Source organism: Triturus cristatus, chromosome 10 (assembly GCF_964204655.1).
Source record: "Triturus cristatus chromosome 10, aTriCri1.1, whole genome shotgun sequence".
Classification (NCBI taxonomy): domain Eukaryota; kingdom Metazoa; phylum Chordata; class Amphibia; order Caudata; family Salamandridae; genus Triturus; species Triturus cristatus.
This window is the reverse complement of record NC_140593.1, coordinates 413,860,638-413,881,344: the sequence shown is the minus strand read 5'-3', so window position 1 is coordinate 413,881,344 and position 20,707 is coordinate 413,860,638. Positions and strand designations below refer to the sequence as shown.

Here is a 20,707-nt window from a genome sequence, read left to right as displayed (position 1 = left end):
TCCTGAAAGTGTGGTTAACACACAGGTATGCAAGCTTAGCTCAGTGAACTGTGCCAATTTAATACACCCATTTCTTTATGTTATAGTCATACACTAGTGATGCATACTGCTGCCTGCTTTTACAATGTAAATGATTTCCCTTTCAATCACAAAATAAATTTCTAGTGAAATACATCATAACTTCAACTAAAAAAAAGATAAACAGCCCGAGAATGTAAACATTTAACTCATAAACGACTTTTTAATGTACGGAGCCTTTAGGGAATAAGCAGAAATAGCTGGCGATAGATGGTTTCAAAAGTAGCGGCATCATATAATCCGTAAACGTTACATCAGAATTCAAAGATGAGATTTCCAATGTGTTTCAAACAACTCACCTTTTTGATATCCTCATACAAATTCATTAAGTCTCTGCGTCCAAGTTTGAAAGGGTCCGTGTACTTTTCTTCACTGTGCGTTTTACTGTGGCAGCAAGCTCTTTTTGTTGAGTGATGCCACCTCACTGGAGTGCTGTCAAACAAACACGATTATAAGGCTTAGACTTATAAAAGTAGAAGGAAGTTGAAGCTAGAAAAGCGCGCTATATCACAAATTAATACATAATGCCCACTATCATTCTTCTTTTTTGCTCAAAGCAAACAGAATATGACTTTGGGTTTGATGGCTCAGGAACCGTGACACAATGTTCAAAGCGTAAACCAGACACGAGGTTGTCTGCATGGAGAAAGCTGAAAAGTATTCTGCTAATATTTTCTGTCAGCTGATAGCATTGATACAAAACACACAAACAAAATACCACAAAGCCTCATTGTCAAAGGGTGTTTGATCTTTTTTACTTCCCTTTTTAATATCTTAGGATCTTTTGCACATCTCCAATTATTTTTTTCTTACGAAATCTGGAGGTAAGGCTGTTTTTACAGTTCACTACCGAGTCCACAAATGTATAAGACGTCCCCAGTTAGTTTAAATTGTGAAGGTTCATGTGCACGATAAACTCCAGTCTGAAAGGATAACCTTGAAACCAAGGAGACGGTGTCAAACCAGTTTGGCACCGAGAGGCCATACCTGAATATGAGGCATATACATGAATGTGGACTAATAACAAAAGGTCACAAATCATACATGTAGATAAGACAATAGTAATTGGTCTCCTGATGACAAGCAACTTTATAATTGATAAATGTATAGAACTATCACTGGGCATCAGACTGCAGGGGGCCGCCTATTCATACCATTGATGAAACATTGATAATTAATCAGTTCTTAATTTGTGACAGAGTGTACCGGTGCCTGAAGCTCTGCTCAGATGCCAGCTGCTGCACTTAAACGTTGGAGCACTGAATACCAAGACCGACAGTCTTTGATCAACTACCTGACACTTTCTGCCCCTTTTTCTCCCGCTTGCGGGTTCCTGCCTTCTGTATGCAACTGTTTTGCAGTCTTAATTCCTCCGTCTTTCTGAATTGTTTTCCCTCGCTTGCACTCAGTAAATATCTGATACGGGAAACATAAGTGAGGGGTGTGAAAATAGGGGCCGCGCCCCCCCTCCTGCCCCCCTCACCTTAGGCAACCACCAGCTCAAAATAAGCACAGTATGTATCACAGCTGGAAGTTGTATTTAAAAGTGAAATTAACCAACGAAATTGCAGAACGGAGAAAGTAAAGCACTATAAAAAGTTACAAAATATTTAACATTTTGGTCTTTTTGGATGTGTGAAAAATCCGTAACCCTTTTGGTAGATTTATTTTTCGATTTACATTGGAAGATCAGAGGAAGCAGCATTAATTTTATTTTTTTTAAATAATAAAGGAGAGATTGGCTTCTTCAGTGGTAAACTAAAGGGAAAAAATGATTTTAAAAAAGCCCTATGATATGGAAATATGAAGTGAGTCGGCACATTAAAATGATGTGGCGTTTTTGGATGACCCGGCTCTGCTAGCGCTTCAAAGCAAGTTAGGTAGGATGCACCCACAGGGACCAATCGTTATCAAGTTCTGCAGTAATCGTCACAATGAAATTTACCTGCCTTTTGCATACCTTTACCCTTCCAATGAAACAGAGAAGATCCATTGTTCTTTTCAATTGTTATGCAGAAGATTCACCTCTTACTATGTTTACAGATAACAAAAAAAGTCCTCCTTTGGAACACGCTTGCATTCTTAATTCCTCACATTTGAGGTTTACGTGATCTTTTGGGTCTGTACCTTAATGTGCTCGGTCGTTGCTACTTTTTTTTTTTACAAAATGACAAAAAGTATATCATTTTCTTGCCTCAAACAAAAACAAGCATTGGCATAGCCAATAGGTCTCGCCTTTGGGACCTTATAAGTGTTTAGCCATGCAACAGTTGATGTTGTTGCACCAAGGATATTGTGCTGGATAACTTCAACACAATATCCTTGGTGGAACAACATCAACTGTTGCATGGCTAAACACTTATAAGGTACACGGTTTAGCCATGCAACAAGTGATGTTGTTGCACCCGGGATATTGTGCTGCAAAACTAAATACTTATAAGGTCCCAAAAGCGAGACCTATTGGCTATGCCAATGCTTGTTTAAATCTCTAATGGTCTTGTTTGTGATAGGGCCATGAGACGTGCCCCACTTCGGTGAAGGCAGTGCTTATAGTCCCCTGGTCCCTCTGCATATTCTCTGTATACTCTTGTACCTTCCATGTAAATTCCCCCCGACGCAAAGTAGTACAGACGCTGCTTTGTGTTACTTTAGGGCAACTTTCCAAAGCAATGTGGGGTTGCATTGGAAGGTAGATCCCAAAAGAACACTTAGCGCCGATTTGCACCAGTCTCATTACCTTTATTGCCAGATATACATCTTTTGTTTGATGGCTAACTGCCGATTTGGCTGTCCGAGCCAAGCCAGGCCCCCTTGCTCCACCCCCCCTCTTTCAAAGTCGTCGTGTTTGTCCCAGAAATGTAGTGTCTCCTAAGTTCTTGCTGGACAAGAACTCTACAGTTGTAAAACACAGGCGACTGTGCGATTCTGCTGATGGATAGCTGTGTTCACTGTCAGTTTAGGCAACAGGCCTCATTAGGAAATGAGGGTTAATGAGTTTACGGCCGTCATTTAACACCCTAAAGTGGGGAATGGAGAAGGCCTGTCCTTAAAAGCGGTGTGTGTGGTGTGGGGTGTGTGGTGTGTGGGGTATGGGGTGTGTGTTGTGTGGTGTGTCTACATGTTTGTTGCTAACCACTGCCGCTTTGCATACACTGAACGAGGACAGTATGTCATCCACTCTGACATAAAGCACCGGTAACAACGTGCTTTTTAAATGCTTCACAAAAAGTGGAACTCGACCAGCCTTTGTTTGCTAAACCCTGGAAAGAGGTGCAGTGATGGCTGTGGAATGGGCGAGGCTTGTCAAAGGGGATTTGGGCCTTGTCTGCAGTGTGTTGACTGGCGAATCAAAAGTAATAGCTGCCTTAATAGGATTTCTTCAACCCACCCATGTGGTCACATCATGCGAGAGATGTTCTCAGGCTGGGCCGCGTTATGTCGCTCACCAGTGAGCTGATAGCATTGGCCTCGCGGCCGTGAAAGTGACACGGCAGCGTGGCCCGCGAAAGTGATCGCGATGAAAGACAGATGGCGGCTGCTCGCGTGAACGCAAGTGCTAGGTCACCAAAAGCCTGTGGCAGCACTTTGAAAACCCACACACTAAATTTCTCGCAGTGCAGCGCATGCGCTGGCTCAGCGAGACCTAACAATCTAGGCAGAGCAACAACAAAATCTAGGGAGTAATCCCTTTTTAACAGATTACGTGACCATTTGCTCCAACACATTAATTAGCACTGAACTGCTTTTCTTTCAGTTAATCTTTTTCTTCCCAATATCTCTGTTCTTTCATCATATGGGATGTTAGGTAAACTTCGAAAACTAAGCACCACATTATTCAAAGACATGACAAATTCCAATTAGCGGGAAGGTGCTCAACCAGGTGATTATGTTTTTCTTAGCAATAGGCTAAGAAAGGCCTGCATTGTTTTAAGCATTTAATAACAGAGTGACAAAGCTTGTGGTGGCCAGTGGCAACGGGTGGTAGGGGTAGTTCTAGGGTTCAGGAGTGGGTAGGTGTAAAGTTTGGCAAGGGTCATTTTAGACAATGGGCATTTTATTTAATATATATATATATATATATATATATATATATATATATATATATATATATATATGACGAACCACATCCTCAGAGGTTACCGGGACACTCGTACCGCGGTGCAATCTCAGGGTCCAAGGCTCCCGGTTACTCAATACAGTTCCACAATGCACCAAAGCATTACATGCACTCCTTTCCAAAGAAATCACGATCTCGGGGCTTTAAAGAGGTTTATTATACAAAAACCAAGCCACACATGCCCATGGGCATGTGTGGCTTGGTTTTTGTATAATAAACCACTTTAAAGCCCCGAGATCGTGATTTCTTTGGAAAGGAGTGCATGTAATGCTTTGGTGCATTGTGGAACATGTATGTGTATATATATATATATATATATATATATATATATATATATATACATACATACATACATACACACGAACAGACATACATACAGACACCTAACACTTAACACGCATGATAAAGGCATACGTGGTAAAAGCATCTGTGTAGTAAAGGCAGCAAGGAAAAGTCATGTGTAGTATTGACATACACAGCTTTGCAGAAGTGTGTCAAAGAGCATATAAATACTTGTTTGCAAGGATGTGTGAGAGAAGGTAAATCTGTGCACAAAGATTTTTTTCACCTGAAGAAACAAACCGAATGAAAAGTTGCATTTAATTTGGTTTTTTTCTCTAGCTGCACGTATGTAGGGATTCCTTACATACAGGGTTGTGGAAGCCAGACATATGCAGACATGTATGAGAATGCCATACACTTACATGTGTAACTTCTAAAATCCAGAATCAATGCACCTTTATGCCCAGTTTTTGTGAAGCAGGTAAAAAAAAAAATCACAAATCATTGCACACTGTTGATATAGGTATAACAGTATTTAAATATTATTTAAACTGGGCCTATAATCTTGTTACACCTAGCAGAAGACCACTTCAACAATAAGCAGGAAAAAAACATGCAGCAAAGCTGGAAGGAAATCCTTTCATCCACTTAAGTAGGAAAGGATGCACGATAGTGCAAACCGCTAGTCTATAAAATGGGCCCCCTAAAGAGGCAATATTTGGGACTTCAGCTAAAGTTTTCAGAAAGGGCTGAATGAGTTATTAGAGACCACAGGCTGAACAAGATGGACTTTGTGTCCTTACTCAACTCTGCTATATAACCATCAAATAAATACCTATTGCATGAACACAATCCTATGGACAGGGATAAAAAGCCAATCTCCTCCCATTGACACTACAGTTAGTATTTTCTACTAGCAGATCAATAAGAATCTAAGTTTCATTTGAGTAATGTTTACTCGAACATCTAGGTTTGGGAACAGGTATTTAATTTCACAAGAGGAAGCCTTGGCATTCTAAGATCTGGTTATCATAAGATAACGAAAAAGCTATTCAACTATCACTTGGGTGGACAATAACAGAGGTTATACAAGACTAAGCATGGGCAACTTACCGCAACAGTGAGGTATAATGTTTCGTAAGTATGAATGTTGAACGTGAAGGAAAACTCAAGGTCTGCAAATGGAAAAATATATTTAAAGTTTAATTTAAAAATTTCACAAGTGTCACAATTGCAGCTGAAATTACATTTTTTTGTTGAATACAAAGTATTGCATTTAAAGAAAGAAGATATCTTCAGTGGTAAGACATTTTAGAAATGTATTTCCCCTCCACTTACTGCTCAAATTTCAACTCTTGGCTTGCAATTGTAAGAAATCAAGTGCCCAAATGCCTCACTGTCTTCTTGCTAAAACAATGCAATTTTGATACTTAATAAAAATGAGATGAATCCCAAAACATCACCCAGCACCATGGTCGGTAATTCCTGCACCTTCCTATATTCGGTGGCATTCATTTCCAGTGTTTGGCCTCCCTGGTTCACTGCCCATTTGTCAGCACATGCTGCTAGTCCCTTGAGACCAGTGATCTATGAATCAGCCAAACAGTGCCTGGAAACTACTGGACAAATATTCACACATGGTTCTAATAAGAGATTAAACATTTGCTCAAAAGTGTGTGTCAATTTTCTCTTTCACATACCAATTCAAACGTCTATGAATTTCATGCATAAATGTTTCCAGTTCATATTCGTCGTCTTCTTAGCACTTGTACCATTGAGATAGGCTCAGCCCAAGTCTACTAATCACAACAGGCTTCTTACATTCAGACTCGGTACTGTTGCGGTAATTCAACTTTAACAAAGCTTTGATATTCCCTGTTGGTAATCTGCTCTGTAGAGGCACCACTCACTGCATTATTCACATTAGAAGCTGCTAAAGCCATTTCGAACCTACTGACCTAGGTGACAACATTAGCCACTGAAGTGTCTCGTTGGAGATATGTGGTTGTGCGGACGTAGTACTCTTCTGTACAGCACTCACAGGAGTTACCTTTGCACTAATTCTACCTTTTTTTGCTCCACAGCCTTGGCAAGCATCTACTCCTTCAACCCTGTTTTTATCTTTCTGTATGTTAACTTTTTTTCTAGCTGGCCTCTTTTCTACAAATTGATTCGCCTCTAGCCAGTTTCTGAAACTCTGCCTTCAGTAACTCCTTTCTAAACACTACAGCAGTTCTGTTCACAGATGCTTGGCTACTAGCCGGATTAGAACGGGGATCAAATGAGCAAATAAGTATGATGGAAACTACAGTGGGGGAACATTGTCAAGGTATAATTTTCTGAAGGCCCATGGTAAAGCGGTCTCAACATGGGCATTTTGCCATCTTATTGGCTCAGCTAATAACCCATCCCTATGTTAATTAGCATACTTGACCTGCCTGATACTGCGGGCTGCTCTCAACTCGTATGTAGTCACTGACTAATTCTACTAAAGTGATGATCCTCTGTAGTTTTAAAGCAATTAATTTCAGCATCTTACTTGTTATACAGTGCTTCTCAAGCTCTAGGTTTCCAATCCATTACTGCTTGTTGCCAGAGTCAAAGCAGATCACTGGCCCAAGAAGAATTCAAAGGCAGTGATGTTTTCCGGGCAACACAGGAGCTAGCCTGCCATTATGAGCTCAGGGGGAAGCGAATTCAAACAGTCACAACTTTTGTACATTCCAGTGACCCAACGGAGTCTAGCAGTCTGTAGGCAAACAACATAGTAAAGTCATGTACCGCACTTAACAAGATACTTGTGACATTGATATCCTTCATAAAAAAACACACTGGGTCTGCCAGAGCATTAAATAAAGTGAATTATGTCACATGGAAGGTACTGTTTTTTAATTACATGAGTTTTATCGAGTTTTAGAAACTTTACAAAAGAACACAAACAATACAGGTCTGGTACTTGACCACAGATGAAACTAGTACATAATCAAACAGTACTTAAAGGAAAAATAGTTTTGTTTTTTTACCATAAAGAGTTCTACATTATTGATCAGTTTAGAGGGTCGTGCATTATCTGGTGATACCACACATCCAGCACATGCAAGAAACTGTATGGAGGCGTGGACGACTGCGGGAAGAGGGCAGATGTGAGCGGAGACTGCTCTGTGTCCCGATCTATGATCTGGAGCCAACCATCATGCCATCACCACACAAACACCTCTGCTGCGGGCCCAGAGTGGCGCTTGGTGCCCACAGGGGCTCAGGGAGCTTATAAACGACTCCGAAAACTGCAGTGGCTTGCTGGGTGCTCCCTGGCTGACGGGAGGCCCTCATGGTGATCCGGCCTGGGGCCTAGCCTGGGAGGCCTGCGTGTGCCAGGAAAGAACACTACAGTGGTGTGGGGCCTGAAGGCGACCTTTCCTGTGGTGTCCAGCCCTCCCCCTCGAAGGTGTGGTAATGGGGGGGGGGGGGGGGTTTGAGGGACAGGCCTTGCCGGGAGGTAAATGTCGGTGGCCCGGAGAAAGCGCTGCAGGCTCCGGATGAGACGCTGGACGCCATGGGGTGTAAACTTGACGGGCCACTCAAGTGCAAGTCAGAAACGTTTTAATGCATGGGCAAAGTAGGCTCTGGCCCAGGGCCCCAGACTTTTAAGGGGCCCCCTGATAGAGCCAGCTCTGTTCTGCAGCCAGCTCTGTTCTGCAGAGTCTTGCCTGGATGACCTTTAATTATTCTTAAACAGATTGTTTTAAATATCGTTTTCCATTTAAAAAAAAACATAATGTGGGTTATGTGTGAGTATTACAGACATTGTGCAGAGAAATGTGTTCATGTTTCATGCAACATCCATAAAACAAGTTTCTTTTAGATCGAAACAGGACCTCACATATTAGAAATGAGGAGGTGTCACAGAGATTATTTTCAGTAATATTAGTGAGTTGCTGCTGTTACAGTATTGAAAACACACATCACTATCCCAGAATATTGATGTGAACACATTTAGAATCTGGAGTAGTGTGCCAGTCAGTGACCTGGCCCAAGAGGGCAAGTGTTCCGCACAGGGCCCCCCAAAATACATTTGGCCCAGGGCCCCCCAACATCCTTAAGATGTCCCTGGTTGGCTAGCAGGAATTTTTTGGATTCCTGAAGTTTCCATCACAGAAATGTATGGAAAATGAGTGACTTTAGGCAAAGTTTGAGGTTTCCAGGGCAGTGTGGTTAAGAAAACCTCATGGGATCACAAAGCACACCACCCTGGAATCCCATGGTGGTCTAGTTTTCAAAAATGCAAACAGAACAATTGCTGGACAGAATGCAGACAAATGTCATACATTCACCCCAGTACAGAGATCTGGGCCTAAATCCATCGGTTTTTTGCTCCCCATGCCATTCCAGTTTGAACCCAGCCATATGCAAATCAGTCTCGACCCTGTGCCCGATGGGAACAGTCCAGTCCGAACTGCCAGGCCAGGTCCTCCCTGGACTGGAAACAAGCTTCCTAGGACTGGTTTCGGGGATTCACCCCTCATCAGCCAGGATAGCTTGACTCCAGTAGCAAGACTGATTTGCGTATGGCTGGGTCTAAACTGGGGTGGTTTGGTGAGTAAAAGAATGATGGATTAAACCCAGATCCTTGTGACTGGGGGTGAATGTTTGCACTGTCCAGCATTCCATCGATTGTTTTTTGCATATGTCGCCCTAATTGGGAAGGGTATGGCCAAACGTGGGTCCCGTGCTCACTACACACCTGGATTCAAGCTAGTCTGGCTGATAAAGGGTGATGCCCTGAAACTGGTCCCGGGATGCTCGTTTCAGGTCCAGGGAGGACCCGACTCGGCAGTTCGGGTTGGACTGTTTCCACAAGGAACAGGGTCAAGACGGATTTGCATATGGCTGGGTCCAAACTGGGGTAGTGTGCCGAGCAAAATGATGGATTAAACCCAGATCCTTGTGACTGGAGGTGAATGTTTGCATTGTCCAGCATTCCGTCCATAAATTGTTTCTTTTGCATAGTTTTCAAAAATGTCTGCGGTTGGTAGATTTCAATGGGTGGCTGATCTCTTCATGTAGCACTTTAAGCCTTTTTGTGTTGTGGTCTCTTGGCCCACCCACCGAGGTTGGGTACCTTTTTTTAATCGAGTCACGTGTGCAAAATCAGGGTGGTAGGAACTTTGTGGCTCCCCGCAGATTCTAGAACTTTCCGTCACAAATGTGAGGAAAATATATTTTTTTAACCTAAGTTTGACGTTTGCAAGGGCTTCTAAATTTAAAAAAAAAACCTTGGGACAGCCATGCAAGTCACACACCCATGGTTTAGTTTTTAAAAAATTGCAGGTTTTCTAGGTTTCCCTTGGTGTCTGCTTACTTAGGGCCTAAAATCCACAGCTACCCACTTTTCAAAAAGGGGTCAATTTTGAGTGGAAAAATGGGATATATCCATGTTGTGTTTTGCACCGTTTCCTGTCCCAAGCACTAGGCCTACTCACACAAGTGAGGTACCATTTTTATTGGGAGACTTGGGATAAAATAGAAGAGCAGAACAAGTATAATTCCCAATTGGATTTTGCTGCATTTGGGTATTCCAAATATAAACCAGTGTATAATAAGGAAGACGTTCTGAAATATGCCCTCGGACGTAGATGCTAATATGGGTACCCACAAATTCAGAGATCTTCAAATAAGCACCGCTCCTAAACTTCATATCCTGTGCCCATTTCAGAAATGCATGGGCTTCCTTGATTCTCATTTTTCACTCTACATATGTCGCCATACAAATTGTTTTTTTAATAGCTACACAATGAAAAACCACTGTAAGGTGCATGCAGCTCCGTTGTTGGCTCTGGGTACCTTGGATTCTTGGAGAACGTACAAACTCTATATATCCCCACAACCAGAAGTAATAGTATATTGCTTTTGTAAAACAGCAATCATGACAAAAAGCTACAGATGTAAACGTTGTCACAAATGGCAGTTTCTTCCAACTCCTTTTCAATATTTCTTTATTGCAACAGCTAGTTTTTTTGGGGGGAAACGTTGAGGGATCTACACATATGAACGCTTGCTGAATTTGGAATGGAGTCTACTTTTCAGAAATCTATAGCTCTCCTATAGCACCTACGCGTTTCACACCAGTTTCAACCACAAACTGGAAGTATGTTGAAAACATAAAAAAAAAATAGGAAAAATGTGCTACCTGTTTGAAAAATGCCCAAAAGGTGGTAAAAAAAAACATAGGGTTTTTGATTCACCTCTGGTTGTAAGTTAGTGACTTTAGCACAGCAAACCTTTCATTAATGCCACATTTAGGGGAAAATACTTTTTGGTGGATCACTTATTTCCCACCAAAAACTCAAAATTTAGCTATATTTTGGCCATATTCTTGGCCCCCTCCAAGGGAATTCACAAGCCCTGGGCACATTTAGAGTCCCCAGAATGTTGGGGTGGGGGGATGCAAATTTTAAATTAATACCTTAACACCTTGTGTGCCCATGACGAGCTGGACTCGTCATGGAGCACAGTCGCGCTGTGCCCATGACGAGTTCAGCTCGTCATGAGGCATTCCCTGGGGAATCCCTCTGGTGCGGGCACCAGAGGGATTCCCTTTTACTGCAAATAGCCTCGGGAGCTGGGTTTAGAGCTTCCCCAGGTCCCGAGCCCCCCCCCCCCCTTTTCACTGTAATGACGATCAGCGCGCACGTCGCGCCCACGTCATTACAGTGAAAGTGAAATGAGCCCAGGCTCATTTCAGGTTTCACTTTGTACGTGCTTAGGGGGCTATCTCAGCCCCCTGAGCACGTAGAAAGACGGGAGAGGTATCGTTGGAAAGGGGTGAATCCCCCCTTTCCAATGGTACCCCTCCCCAGTGGATCCCTGCTTGGGGATCGCCACAGGATCCACCCACTAGACACCAGGGAGGGGGGGAGCGGCCCCTTGGGCAGGGGCCTTTGCTCTCCCCAAATAATTTGTGCATTTAGTCTTTTTGCCCCCCCTCCCCCAATCTGCCCCTCCAGGGGGGCAAAAAGCCCACTAGACACCAGGGAATTTTCCCAAAAATAAAAATAGGGGTGGGGGCTGCCCAAAACGGGCAGGCCCATGCCCCCACCCCACCCCCCAATAATCACAGTCTTTCTGCCCCTAATCTGCCCCCCCGGGGGGGGGAGGGGGCAGAAAGCCCACTAAACACCAGGGATTTTTTTTGCGCAATTGTTTTTAGGGTGTGGGCTGCCCGAAACGGTCACGCCAATGCCCCCACCCTACCCCCACAAAAATGACAGTCTTTCTGCCCCCCAGGAGGCAGATGGGAGCTGTAGCCCCCAATCTGGCCCCCCCTGGGGGGCGCAGAATGCCCACTAGAAACCATGGATTTTTTGTTTTATTAGTGATGGGGTAGGAGCTCCCCAAAATGGGCATGACAATACCCCACCCCCAGAGAAATTCCAGTCTTTCTGCCCCCCCGGGAGGGCAGATGGTGGCAGTGGCCCCTGATCTGCCCCCTGGGGGGGGCAGAAACCCCACTAGGCGCCAGCGAGTACGCAGGCTTTTTTTTATGCGTGGGGGCTGCCCAAAATGGTCATACCAGTGCCCCCCCCACAAAAAATAGCCACAGTCTTTCTGCCCCTTTAAAAACAAGCATTTACAATGCAACGGTCTCGGCATTGTTAAAGTTAGAGCTATTGGCATTGCTCATGACATTTTTGTTTATGTGCCTGCTGAACTGTTTTACAAATTATCACCAACTTGACATGAGAAGGAGAGCAAATCAGCATTTTGGGTTCGGGCACATGTATCAGTATGCTGTTCGGAGTCCACAATATAAGCTGTTTTAAGACAAACAATAGTGTGGCAGGTAATGCTGCCGGCGGTTTGTTCTAGCCGAGTCCTAAAGAACGCGGAAATATTACCTCTAAATCGTTATCTACTAATATTAACGAATTAATATTAAAGATTATATTCAATCGGCGTAATGCTTCTAAAGGCTCCATACACAGGCAACAGACATTAACTTGTTCACATATTGCATACATGAGTAACAAAATAGAGAATTCACTTTTACCTCTAAAGGTGCGCGTCATCATGTTCCCTGCCATCAGTTGTTACAATGCAATGGTCTCGGCAATATTATAGGTAGAGCTATTGGTATTGCCTATTATTTTTGTATCCCTAAATAAATGGCATTGTCATTTCTATTGGCATTAGCTTTTTTTTGCATATGTGATACCTATTGCATTAGCAGAGAGAAAGTGAGGGAGTGAGGTAGTGAGAGAGAGTGAGGTAGATAGAGAGTGAGGTAGTGAGATAGAGAGAGTGAGGTAGTGAAAGAGTGAGGTAGTGAAAGAGTGAGGTAGTGAGGGAGAGGGATGTTGTGGGGTAGTGATATATAAGCATAGAGTGATGTTGTGATGTAGTGAGATAGAGAGAGATAGTGAAAAAGAGAGTGAAAGTGAGTTAGTGAGATAGAAAGAGTGAGGTAGTGAGATAGAGAGTGATTGAGGTAGTGAGTGAGAGAGAGTGAAGTTGTGTGGTTGTGAGCTAGAGAGTGGGAGCAGTGCTTCTTTCTAGTGGCAGGGGTGTCCCTAGAGCGGGGCATTTATCTAAAATCTGTGTCTGTAGTGGGGGAGTACTTACAATTACACCCCAATGTGCTTACAAATCCGGGGGTGGGGCGTCCCCAAAAGGCCTTCCTGAAGTTATTCCAACGTCACTGCCATGATGGACACTCGGGTGCAGTCAAGCACTGACGTCAGAGCTGGTTTCACGTGGAATCAAACACTGCGCTTGAATGAGGGGGAGGCACAGAGGTCACCTTTTTGTGCAGTTTGACCAGGCGTCCCGGATTTTCCGGGAAAGTGCCGGGTTTTCACCAGCTGCCCCGGCAAATTTCGGGAAATGTAGGCAATGTTCCGGTTTTTTAGACAGGGTCGATTTAAAACGGTGGCAGGTGCCTTTTTATGTTTTTCAAAGCAGCGATATGCAAGCAGCTGTTAGAAGAAAGCGGTTTAATTAGCAGGCATGATACTGGCTTTAAAAATTGTATTTTAATGATGTTCTTATTGCCTCATCTGTAATTCTATGCTGAAGAGCGGAGTCATTCTGCGAGCCCAGTTAAAGTAAACTTGTAGTCCTTCTTCTGTTTTAGTGAAATGTCCCAGTTCTTGGCTTGAAAGTTCTGGTCACCCTACTTTTGGGGTACACCAGAAGCGTCTCGTGCCAGAGCCCAGAGGAATGACACGTCTTGAATACCCAGTCTACAGCTGGCCTCGAGCTCCTTGCTGCTTAGTCAGGCCTGCAGTCGGCGTTCACACAGCTTCAGGGAGCCGGACTTTTAATCACTAGCTCCATATGCAAAGTTTGAGGGAGACTTCGCACGCTTTGGTGAACAGGAACCCTTTCATCTGGATTGTTTCCAGCGTATTTGCCTTTTTGTTGTTAGTGGCACATAGGATACAACGGAAGCAATAAAGCCGTATAGAAATGACACGGTCTGGCTCCACGTTTGCCTCTGTGTGTCTCCTCGCGAAGCGCCTTGACTCTCTTCGGAGCCTTTACTGCGCTACAAACATCCGCAAAATAATATGGGAGGTCTTGAAAGTTACCAACCAACACAAGCCCGAGGGCGATACACACATGCCTTATTAATACTGCCCCCTTCGCCTGACCTATGTAATATCCCGCCCACTCGAAAAACATGAAAGAGAAGCGAGGGAACGGTTCGCCTGCAGGCACAGCTGCCACAGAAAGCACCTTGTTGTGTCTTATACAACACCCACGTCACTCGGAGACGGGGGTCACTTGATTTGCAACCACGAGGGGCGGGGGCAGTTACACGAGCGCCCTGGAGATAGCGTTTAACGTCAGTAGAGTCGACTATAAATATAAGAGCACACATTGTCGCCGCCCAGAGGCCGAGCGCTGGGATTACGCAGGCACATTCAAGCCCTCTGTGTCACATGAATTGTCTGTTGTCGCACCAAGGAGCCGTGACGAGGAGAGACTGCAAGGACACACGTCTGTCGGGTTCACAGAGTACTCCCAGGAAATGAAGCGCCCGCGGACATTTACAGTAAAGAGAATTAATTGTCAGAAGCGAGTCTAAAACCCTGTCAGTGCCTTGAAAGACGGCTACTGTCCTGGGCGAGCAGCCAGACCCCGCCCTTCACTGGTCCCTCAGGCGATGCAGAGCCGATGCGACACACGCAAGCTGCACAAAAACATTCACAAGATTACAAACTGTGCTGAATTTTAAATCAGTGTCACAAAAGGTCTACTTTTTCATATACCCTGTGTCCTTTCACGGTAATTATTTTTCATTAGCTTTAGCTATTTTACGGACTGAACTATAACAAGCATTAACAAGCACACCACTGCCTTTCTCCGAGGCGAAGCAGAAATGCCTCGGAGAAAGGCAGCGGCGGTTTCGGATTCGGGGGCGTGTTTTTCTTTTCTCTCCTCTTGCAATTGGCCGGAGGAGAAAATGAGAAAAGTAGCAAAAAACACGCCCCCGAATCCGAAAAGGACGGGGCCTGTTCGGAGAGACGATCCTCTTCTCCAATGGCTGGCCAGCACTCAAGAGGCCAGCCAATGGAGAAGAGAAGAGAAGAGAAGAGGGGCGGGTTCAAGCCCCTCTTCTCCAAAACATTAAATCTCCGGACTTCCGGTTCTGCCTTCGGCAGACCGGATGGTCCCTCGACCGACAAAAAGGGCCCAAAACGTATTGAGGCGACATGAAAATTGCCTACATCAAAATGACCTGGTTTTGCAAGGGGGGTCACCTGGGTTTTTGGCCCGGTGCTCGGCGGCCACCTAGGGAACCTACCAAACCCACACATTTCTGAAAACTAGCCACCCGGGGGATTCCAGGGAGGTATGGCTTGCGTGGATCCCCCAACGTTTCCTTACCCAGAATGCCCTGCAAACCTCAAATTTAGGGAAAAAATTCACCTTTTTCACACATTTTTGTGTGGGAAAGTTGTGGCATCAACGGGCTGACACAAATTTCCTGCCACCCAGCGTTCCCCCGGGTCTCCCGATAAAAACGGTGCCTCACTCGTGTGGGAGGCCCAAGTACCCGCGACAGGCAAGGGTCCAAAACGTAGTGCTCCTCAACAGGCAAGGGTCCTAAACGTAGTGCGCCTCACTACGTTTTGGGCCCTTGCCCGTGGCGGGTACTTGGGCCTCCCACACGAGTGAGGCACCGTTTTTAATCGGGAGACTCGGGGGAACGCTGGGTGTTAGGAAATTTGTGTCAGCCCGGTGATGCCACAACTTTCCCACACAAAAATGTGTGAAAAAGGTGATTTTTACAGCTAAACTTGAGGTTTGCAGGGCATTCTGGGTAAGGAAACGTTGGGGGATCCACGCAAGCCATACCTCCATGGAATCCCCCGGGTGTCTAGTTTTCAGAAATGTGTGGGTTTGGTAGGTTTGCCTAGGTGCCGGCAGAGCTAGGGTTCAAAAACTACAGCTAGGCACTTTGCCAAAAAGGTTCATTTTTCACTGCGAAATTGAGGTGTGTCCACGATGCGTTTTGCGCCGTTTCCTGTTGCGGGCACTAGGCCGACCCACACAAGTGAGGTACCATTTTTATCGGAAGACTTTGGGGAACACGGGGTGGGTGGAAATTTGTGGATCCACACAGATTCCAGAACTTTCCACCACAGAAATGTGGGGAAAATGTGTTTTTTTTGGCAATTTTTTAGGTTTGCAAGGGATTCTGGGTAGCAGAACCTGGTGGGAGGCAGTCAAGTCACCCCATCCTGGATTCCCCTGGGTGTCTAGTTTTCAAAAATGTATAGGTTTGCTAGGTTTCCCTAGGTGCCGGCAGAGCTAGGGTTAAAAAACTACAGCTAAACACTTTGCTAAGAAAGGGTAATTCTGCATTGTGAAAATGTGGTGTGTTCACGTTGGGTTTTGAGCCATTTCCTGTCGTGGGCACTATGCCTACCCCTACAAGTGAGGTACCATTTTTATCGGGAGACTTACGGTAATTCAGATTTGTAAAGGAACTGTTATTACCTATTGACTTTCGATGCATTTCTGCCTTCCAAATGAAAGACATTGTGTAAAAAAGAAGTCATTCTAAAAAATGACTGATAATTCTCATGCTAGTATGAGTATTCCCAAATTCGGAAATGTGCAAATATCTACTGTTTCTAAACTCTATATTTTGTTCCCATTTCAGAAATACATAGGTGTCTTTCATACCGATTTTTCCATGTACACATTTTTACAGAATAATTACTATATACCCGGTACATAATAAAAAACCATTGCAAGTTGCTGCTCAGTTTTTGGCTCTGGGTTCGTCTGGTTCTTGGTGAACCTACAAGTCCTATATATCCCCACAACGAGTAATGTCCAACGGATGTAACGGTACATTGCTTTCAAAGAGCTGTCATAATTACAAGAAGTTACAGGTGAAAACGTTGACACAAAAGGCGCTTTTTTTCAACAAATTTTCAATTTATCCTATATTTAACTGTTAGTTTCTATAAAGAAACCTTGATGGATCTACACAAATGACCCCTTGCTGAATTCAGAATGTTGTCTACTTCTCTGAAATGTATAGCTTTCCAGGATCCATTATTGCTTTTGTACCCATTCCTACCATTAACTGGAAGGAGGTCGAAAGCAAAAAAAATAGCAAAAATAGGCTATGTCCCAGAAAAATACCAAAACTGTGTAAAAAATGTTGCGTTTCTGACAAAAGTCTGGTATCCCCTAAAAGCTGGGAAAATGGTGATTTCAGCCCCACAAACCCTTTTTTGATAACACTTGCAGAGAAAAACCCAGAAGCTTTCATTTGCAGCCCGTTTTTCCCATTTTCCCAAAAATAAAACTAAATTTTGCTGTATTTTGGCTCATTTCTGTGACCCCTCCAGCTTCAGAATCCCCATGATGTTGGAAGAAATGTCATGTTCCCTAGCGCCTCTCGCCAGCAGCCTGGAAGCAGGGCAGTCATCCCTCGCAACGAGACTCCTCCCATTTGTTACCCCTGGCAGGTTACAGTCTCGTCTTTCGACGGCGCGTAGCTGACGCCGCCGGCCGTCACTTCCGGCTGTATTGGCTTATCACGGCAGAGAACATCGGTCTCGGCGCTTCGGATTCCGCAACAGAGCTTCGCCGGCACGCAGGAGTGTAGCGAAGGCTCTACCAGCAACCGGACAGTCGGTCCGGACCGCGCAAGGGCGCCTAAAGATTCCTTCCGACGACTCGTGCAAATGCACGGAGCCGCCATCACCTTGCTCATTCCCCGCAGCGCAGGAGCGCTTTAACATTGCCTGGGCAGTTCGTGCGAATGCACGGAGCTGCCATCACCTTGCTCATTCCCCGCAGCGCAGGAGCGCTTTAACATTGCCTGGGCAGTTCGTGCGAATGCACGGAGCTGCCATTACCTTGCTCATTCCCCGCAGCGCTTTAACTTTGCCTGGGCAGTTCGTGCGAATGCATGGAGCCGCCATTACCTTGCTCATTTCCCGCAGCGCAGGAGCGCTTTATCTTTGCTTGGGCAGTTCGTGCGACGGCACGGAGCCACCATTACTTTGTTTCCTCCTCATAGCGCTGTAGCGCGTTACCCTTGCTTCGACGACTCGTGCGACGGCACGAAGTCGCCATTACTGGTTTCCTTCACGCAGCGCAGGAGCGCTTTATACATTTGTCTTTCCTTTGGTGATCGGCGCGGACATCGCGGACGTCCTCTCCAGCGTTTCCACAACACAAGAACACCTTACTAGCAGGTAACCAAGTAGGGATTCCTGCTTCCCAAATCTCTGTATCTATCCCCGGTGATCATTGGATGTGTATGTTCCCGCTAAACCCCAGCGCTTTAGTTAACCCTGTCTCCTCTCTTGCCTTTAGGTAGAGTGGACTTCCACACAACCTCAGGAGCCACGAAGGGTGCCCCATCACGCCATCCACTATCCCGCTCTCACCACCCTTCCTGGCAACCTCCCCCGGTCCCCTCCTTGCCCTGGCTAGTATATTTGGTCCTTCCAGTAGCAGAAGGGCACAGGCGGGGGTTGCCCATGTCGTCCCTGTGGGATCCCTCCACAAACACGAGGTAAGAATTGTGGGGATCTGACAGAAAAGGACGCAAATTTGGCGTGGATACCTTATGTGGTCAAAAAGTTACAGAGGCCTCAGCGCGCACTACCCCAAATAGCCAAAAAAGGGCGTGGCACAGGAGGGGAAAAGGCCTGGCAGCGAAGGGGTTCAGTGGAAAAATATTATGGAGCCCCTGCTCAAACTACCCTAAAAAGCAAAAAATGGGCTCAACAATGGGAGATTAAGGGTTAATTGTATCGCACTATTGGGGTGATATCTAACCAGATAATCGTTGTCTGCATCTGGAACAGCAGCTCAGTGGGTAGTGCTCTTGCTATTGATGTCTTTGTGTACCCAACGAGTCACAGATTAGAAGCCAAAAAGAGATTACTCAGCCTTTCACCCTACGGAGTTCGATAATATGAGTAATGTATAGATGGGTAGTAACAATGACTATTGTTAAAGTGCCACTAGAATTTTCAGTTTGTAATGCGTTTTTAAGGAATGGAGAAATACTTATTTTAACTATATGTTAATCATAAACAAATTTTTAACTACATGTTAATGATAAACAAATCTACCAGTTTTGGGGCATAAGAGAAAAGCTGAAAGAGAGAGCAGTTAACTGACAGTTAATTTGACTAAGACACACAGAGTTTCTTTCTTAAATATGCTGAAAAAACACATTTTAAGTCAGGAAACACACACGTTTTGCACAACGTGTGGCCCATCAGAGCTTGTTCCCATCATCCTGATCCTCAATACACTCAAGCATGAACTTCGGTTTGATAAGTCCCAAAGAAGGCCAATCACTGCTGTGGAGGTTGGTATAGTTTTTGTTGGGTTAGTTTATGTTTTTGGTTTTTACATAAGTGAAGAATTATCAATTTGATTTTTGTGAAAAGGGGAAAATCTAATAATCAGGACGTTTTATTTGTATTGGTTTCCCTTTGGAATCTATTTTACCCTTTTAACCACCAAAAGAGTTTCCTGTTCTGTGTACTGCATGTTCCTTGTACAAATTTGTTCGAAAAAGTGATGACACTGCCATTAAATAAATATATTAAAGGAAAGAAAACAAATTTATTAAGAATTAAAGAAAGGCGATTTAATGTTTTGTCTGGAGTTTTTTCATCATGTTCACTAAACACAAGGGTTTGTGTGCAGCTTGCTCTCCCCCAAATCCCTCAACTCCTCTCTAGGAGCACTCGATGTTACAACCCTCCTGCCCCATTTGTTTTCTCCCTTGTGAGCTGCATTTATTCCACTCGCCCCTCCCGACTCACTCTGTGTTGTTCCCTCCTCCACCACCCTGCCCAATGTTTCCACCTTTTTGGATTTATTAAGATTTTATCAATATTATCATAATATTTTGCACCCCCATCAGTTGCTTCTCTCACCTGTGTCTCTCCTTCACTGCTTCCTCACCCCCTGAGAGAATTATTACATACATTTTTAGAGGGTCCCGCAGCTGCCACTTGTAAACGGGTCGCTCCACAACCAAAATATAAAAATAAATAAGGCATTTCGTGCAGGTAATTATTTTTTTTATTTACCGATCCAAGCGGCATCTGCCATTTTGTATTGAAAAAACAGAAGGGAATAAAAAAGAAAATGGTGCCCACCCCAATAAGTAGGCGCACAGCCGTTTGGTGTATATTCATATGTAAACATGCATGCAAGCACCTACTTACTATATGATGCAGCACTAGTAGCGTCATGACGGGTTCACAGTATGTGCGTATTGCATCATGACACCTTTTTTTTTTAATAATGCAGCACTACACCGCCAAAAAGCATTGGCAAAGCCAACAGGTCCCAAATGTGAGACCTGTTGGCTTTCTTAGTGTTGGTCGCACATGGTAATACTATCTGGGTAAAGGTTTGACACCCAAATCCAGAAAAAAGCCACAGAAGGGTGGTCACTCAACTATAAGTGAAGGGTCTTCTACTGTGCAGCAACACGTGTTGTCCCGTTTTTAGTAACTTTTTTTATCCATTTGAGCTAAAAGCAACAGATAAAAGTTGGTTAAAATCTGTTGTTTATGCAGCAGAATATGGATTGTGTGGCAAATCAAAGGTTTTAGTCAGTTTGTTTCCTATTCATGGCCCGGTAATGTACATTTAGAGGGTTCAGCTGCAAACCAAGGATTACTTCTAGATTGAGAGCTAACTGCCTTCTTGCTCTCCACAAGC

General features: G+C 44.4%; 1 protein-coding gene across 1 annotated transcript in view; it reads right to left on the bottom strand.

Moving 5' to 3' along the window:
* Nucleotides 1-20,707, bottom strand: part of PDSS1 (decaprenyl diphosphate synthase subunit 1) — a 321,226-nt gene that overhangs the window by 260,664 nt on the left and 39,855 nt on the right. The window contains exons 2-3 of the mRNA XM_085631745.1: nt 5,591-5,652; nt 378-510 (exon numbers count right to left, since the gene is read on the bottom strand). Of these exons, the coding sequence (XP_085487871.1) occupies nt 378-510; nt 5,591-5,652 (195 nt within the window). The remainder of the gene's footprint in view (nt 1-377; nt 511-5,590; nt 5,653-20,707) is intronic.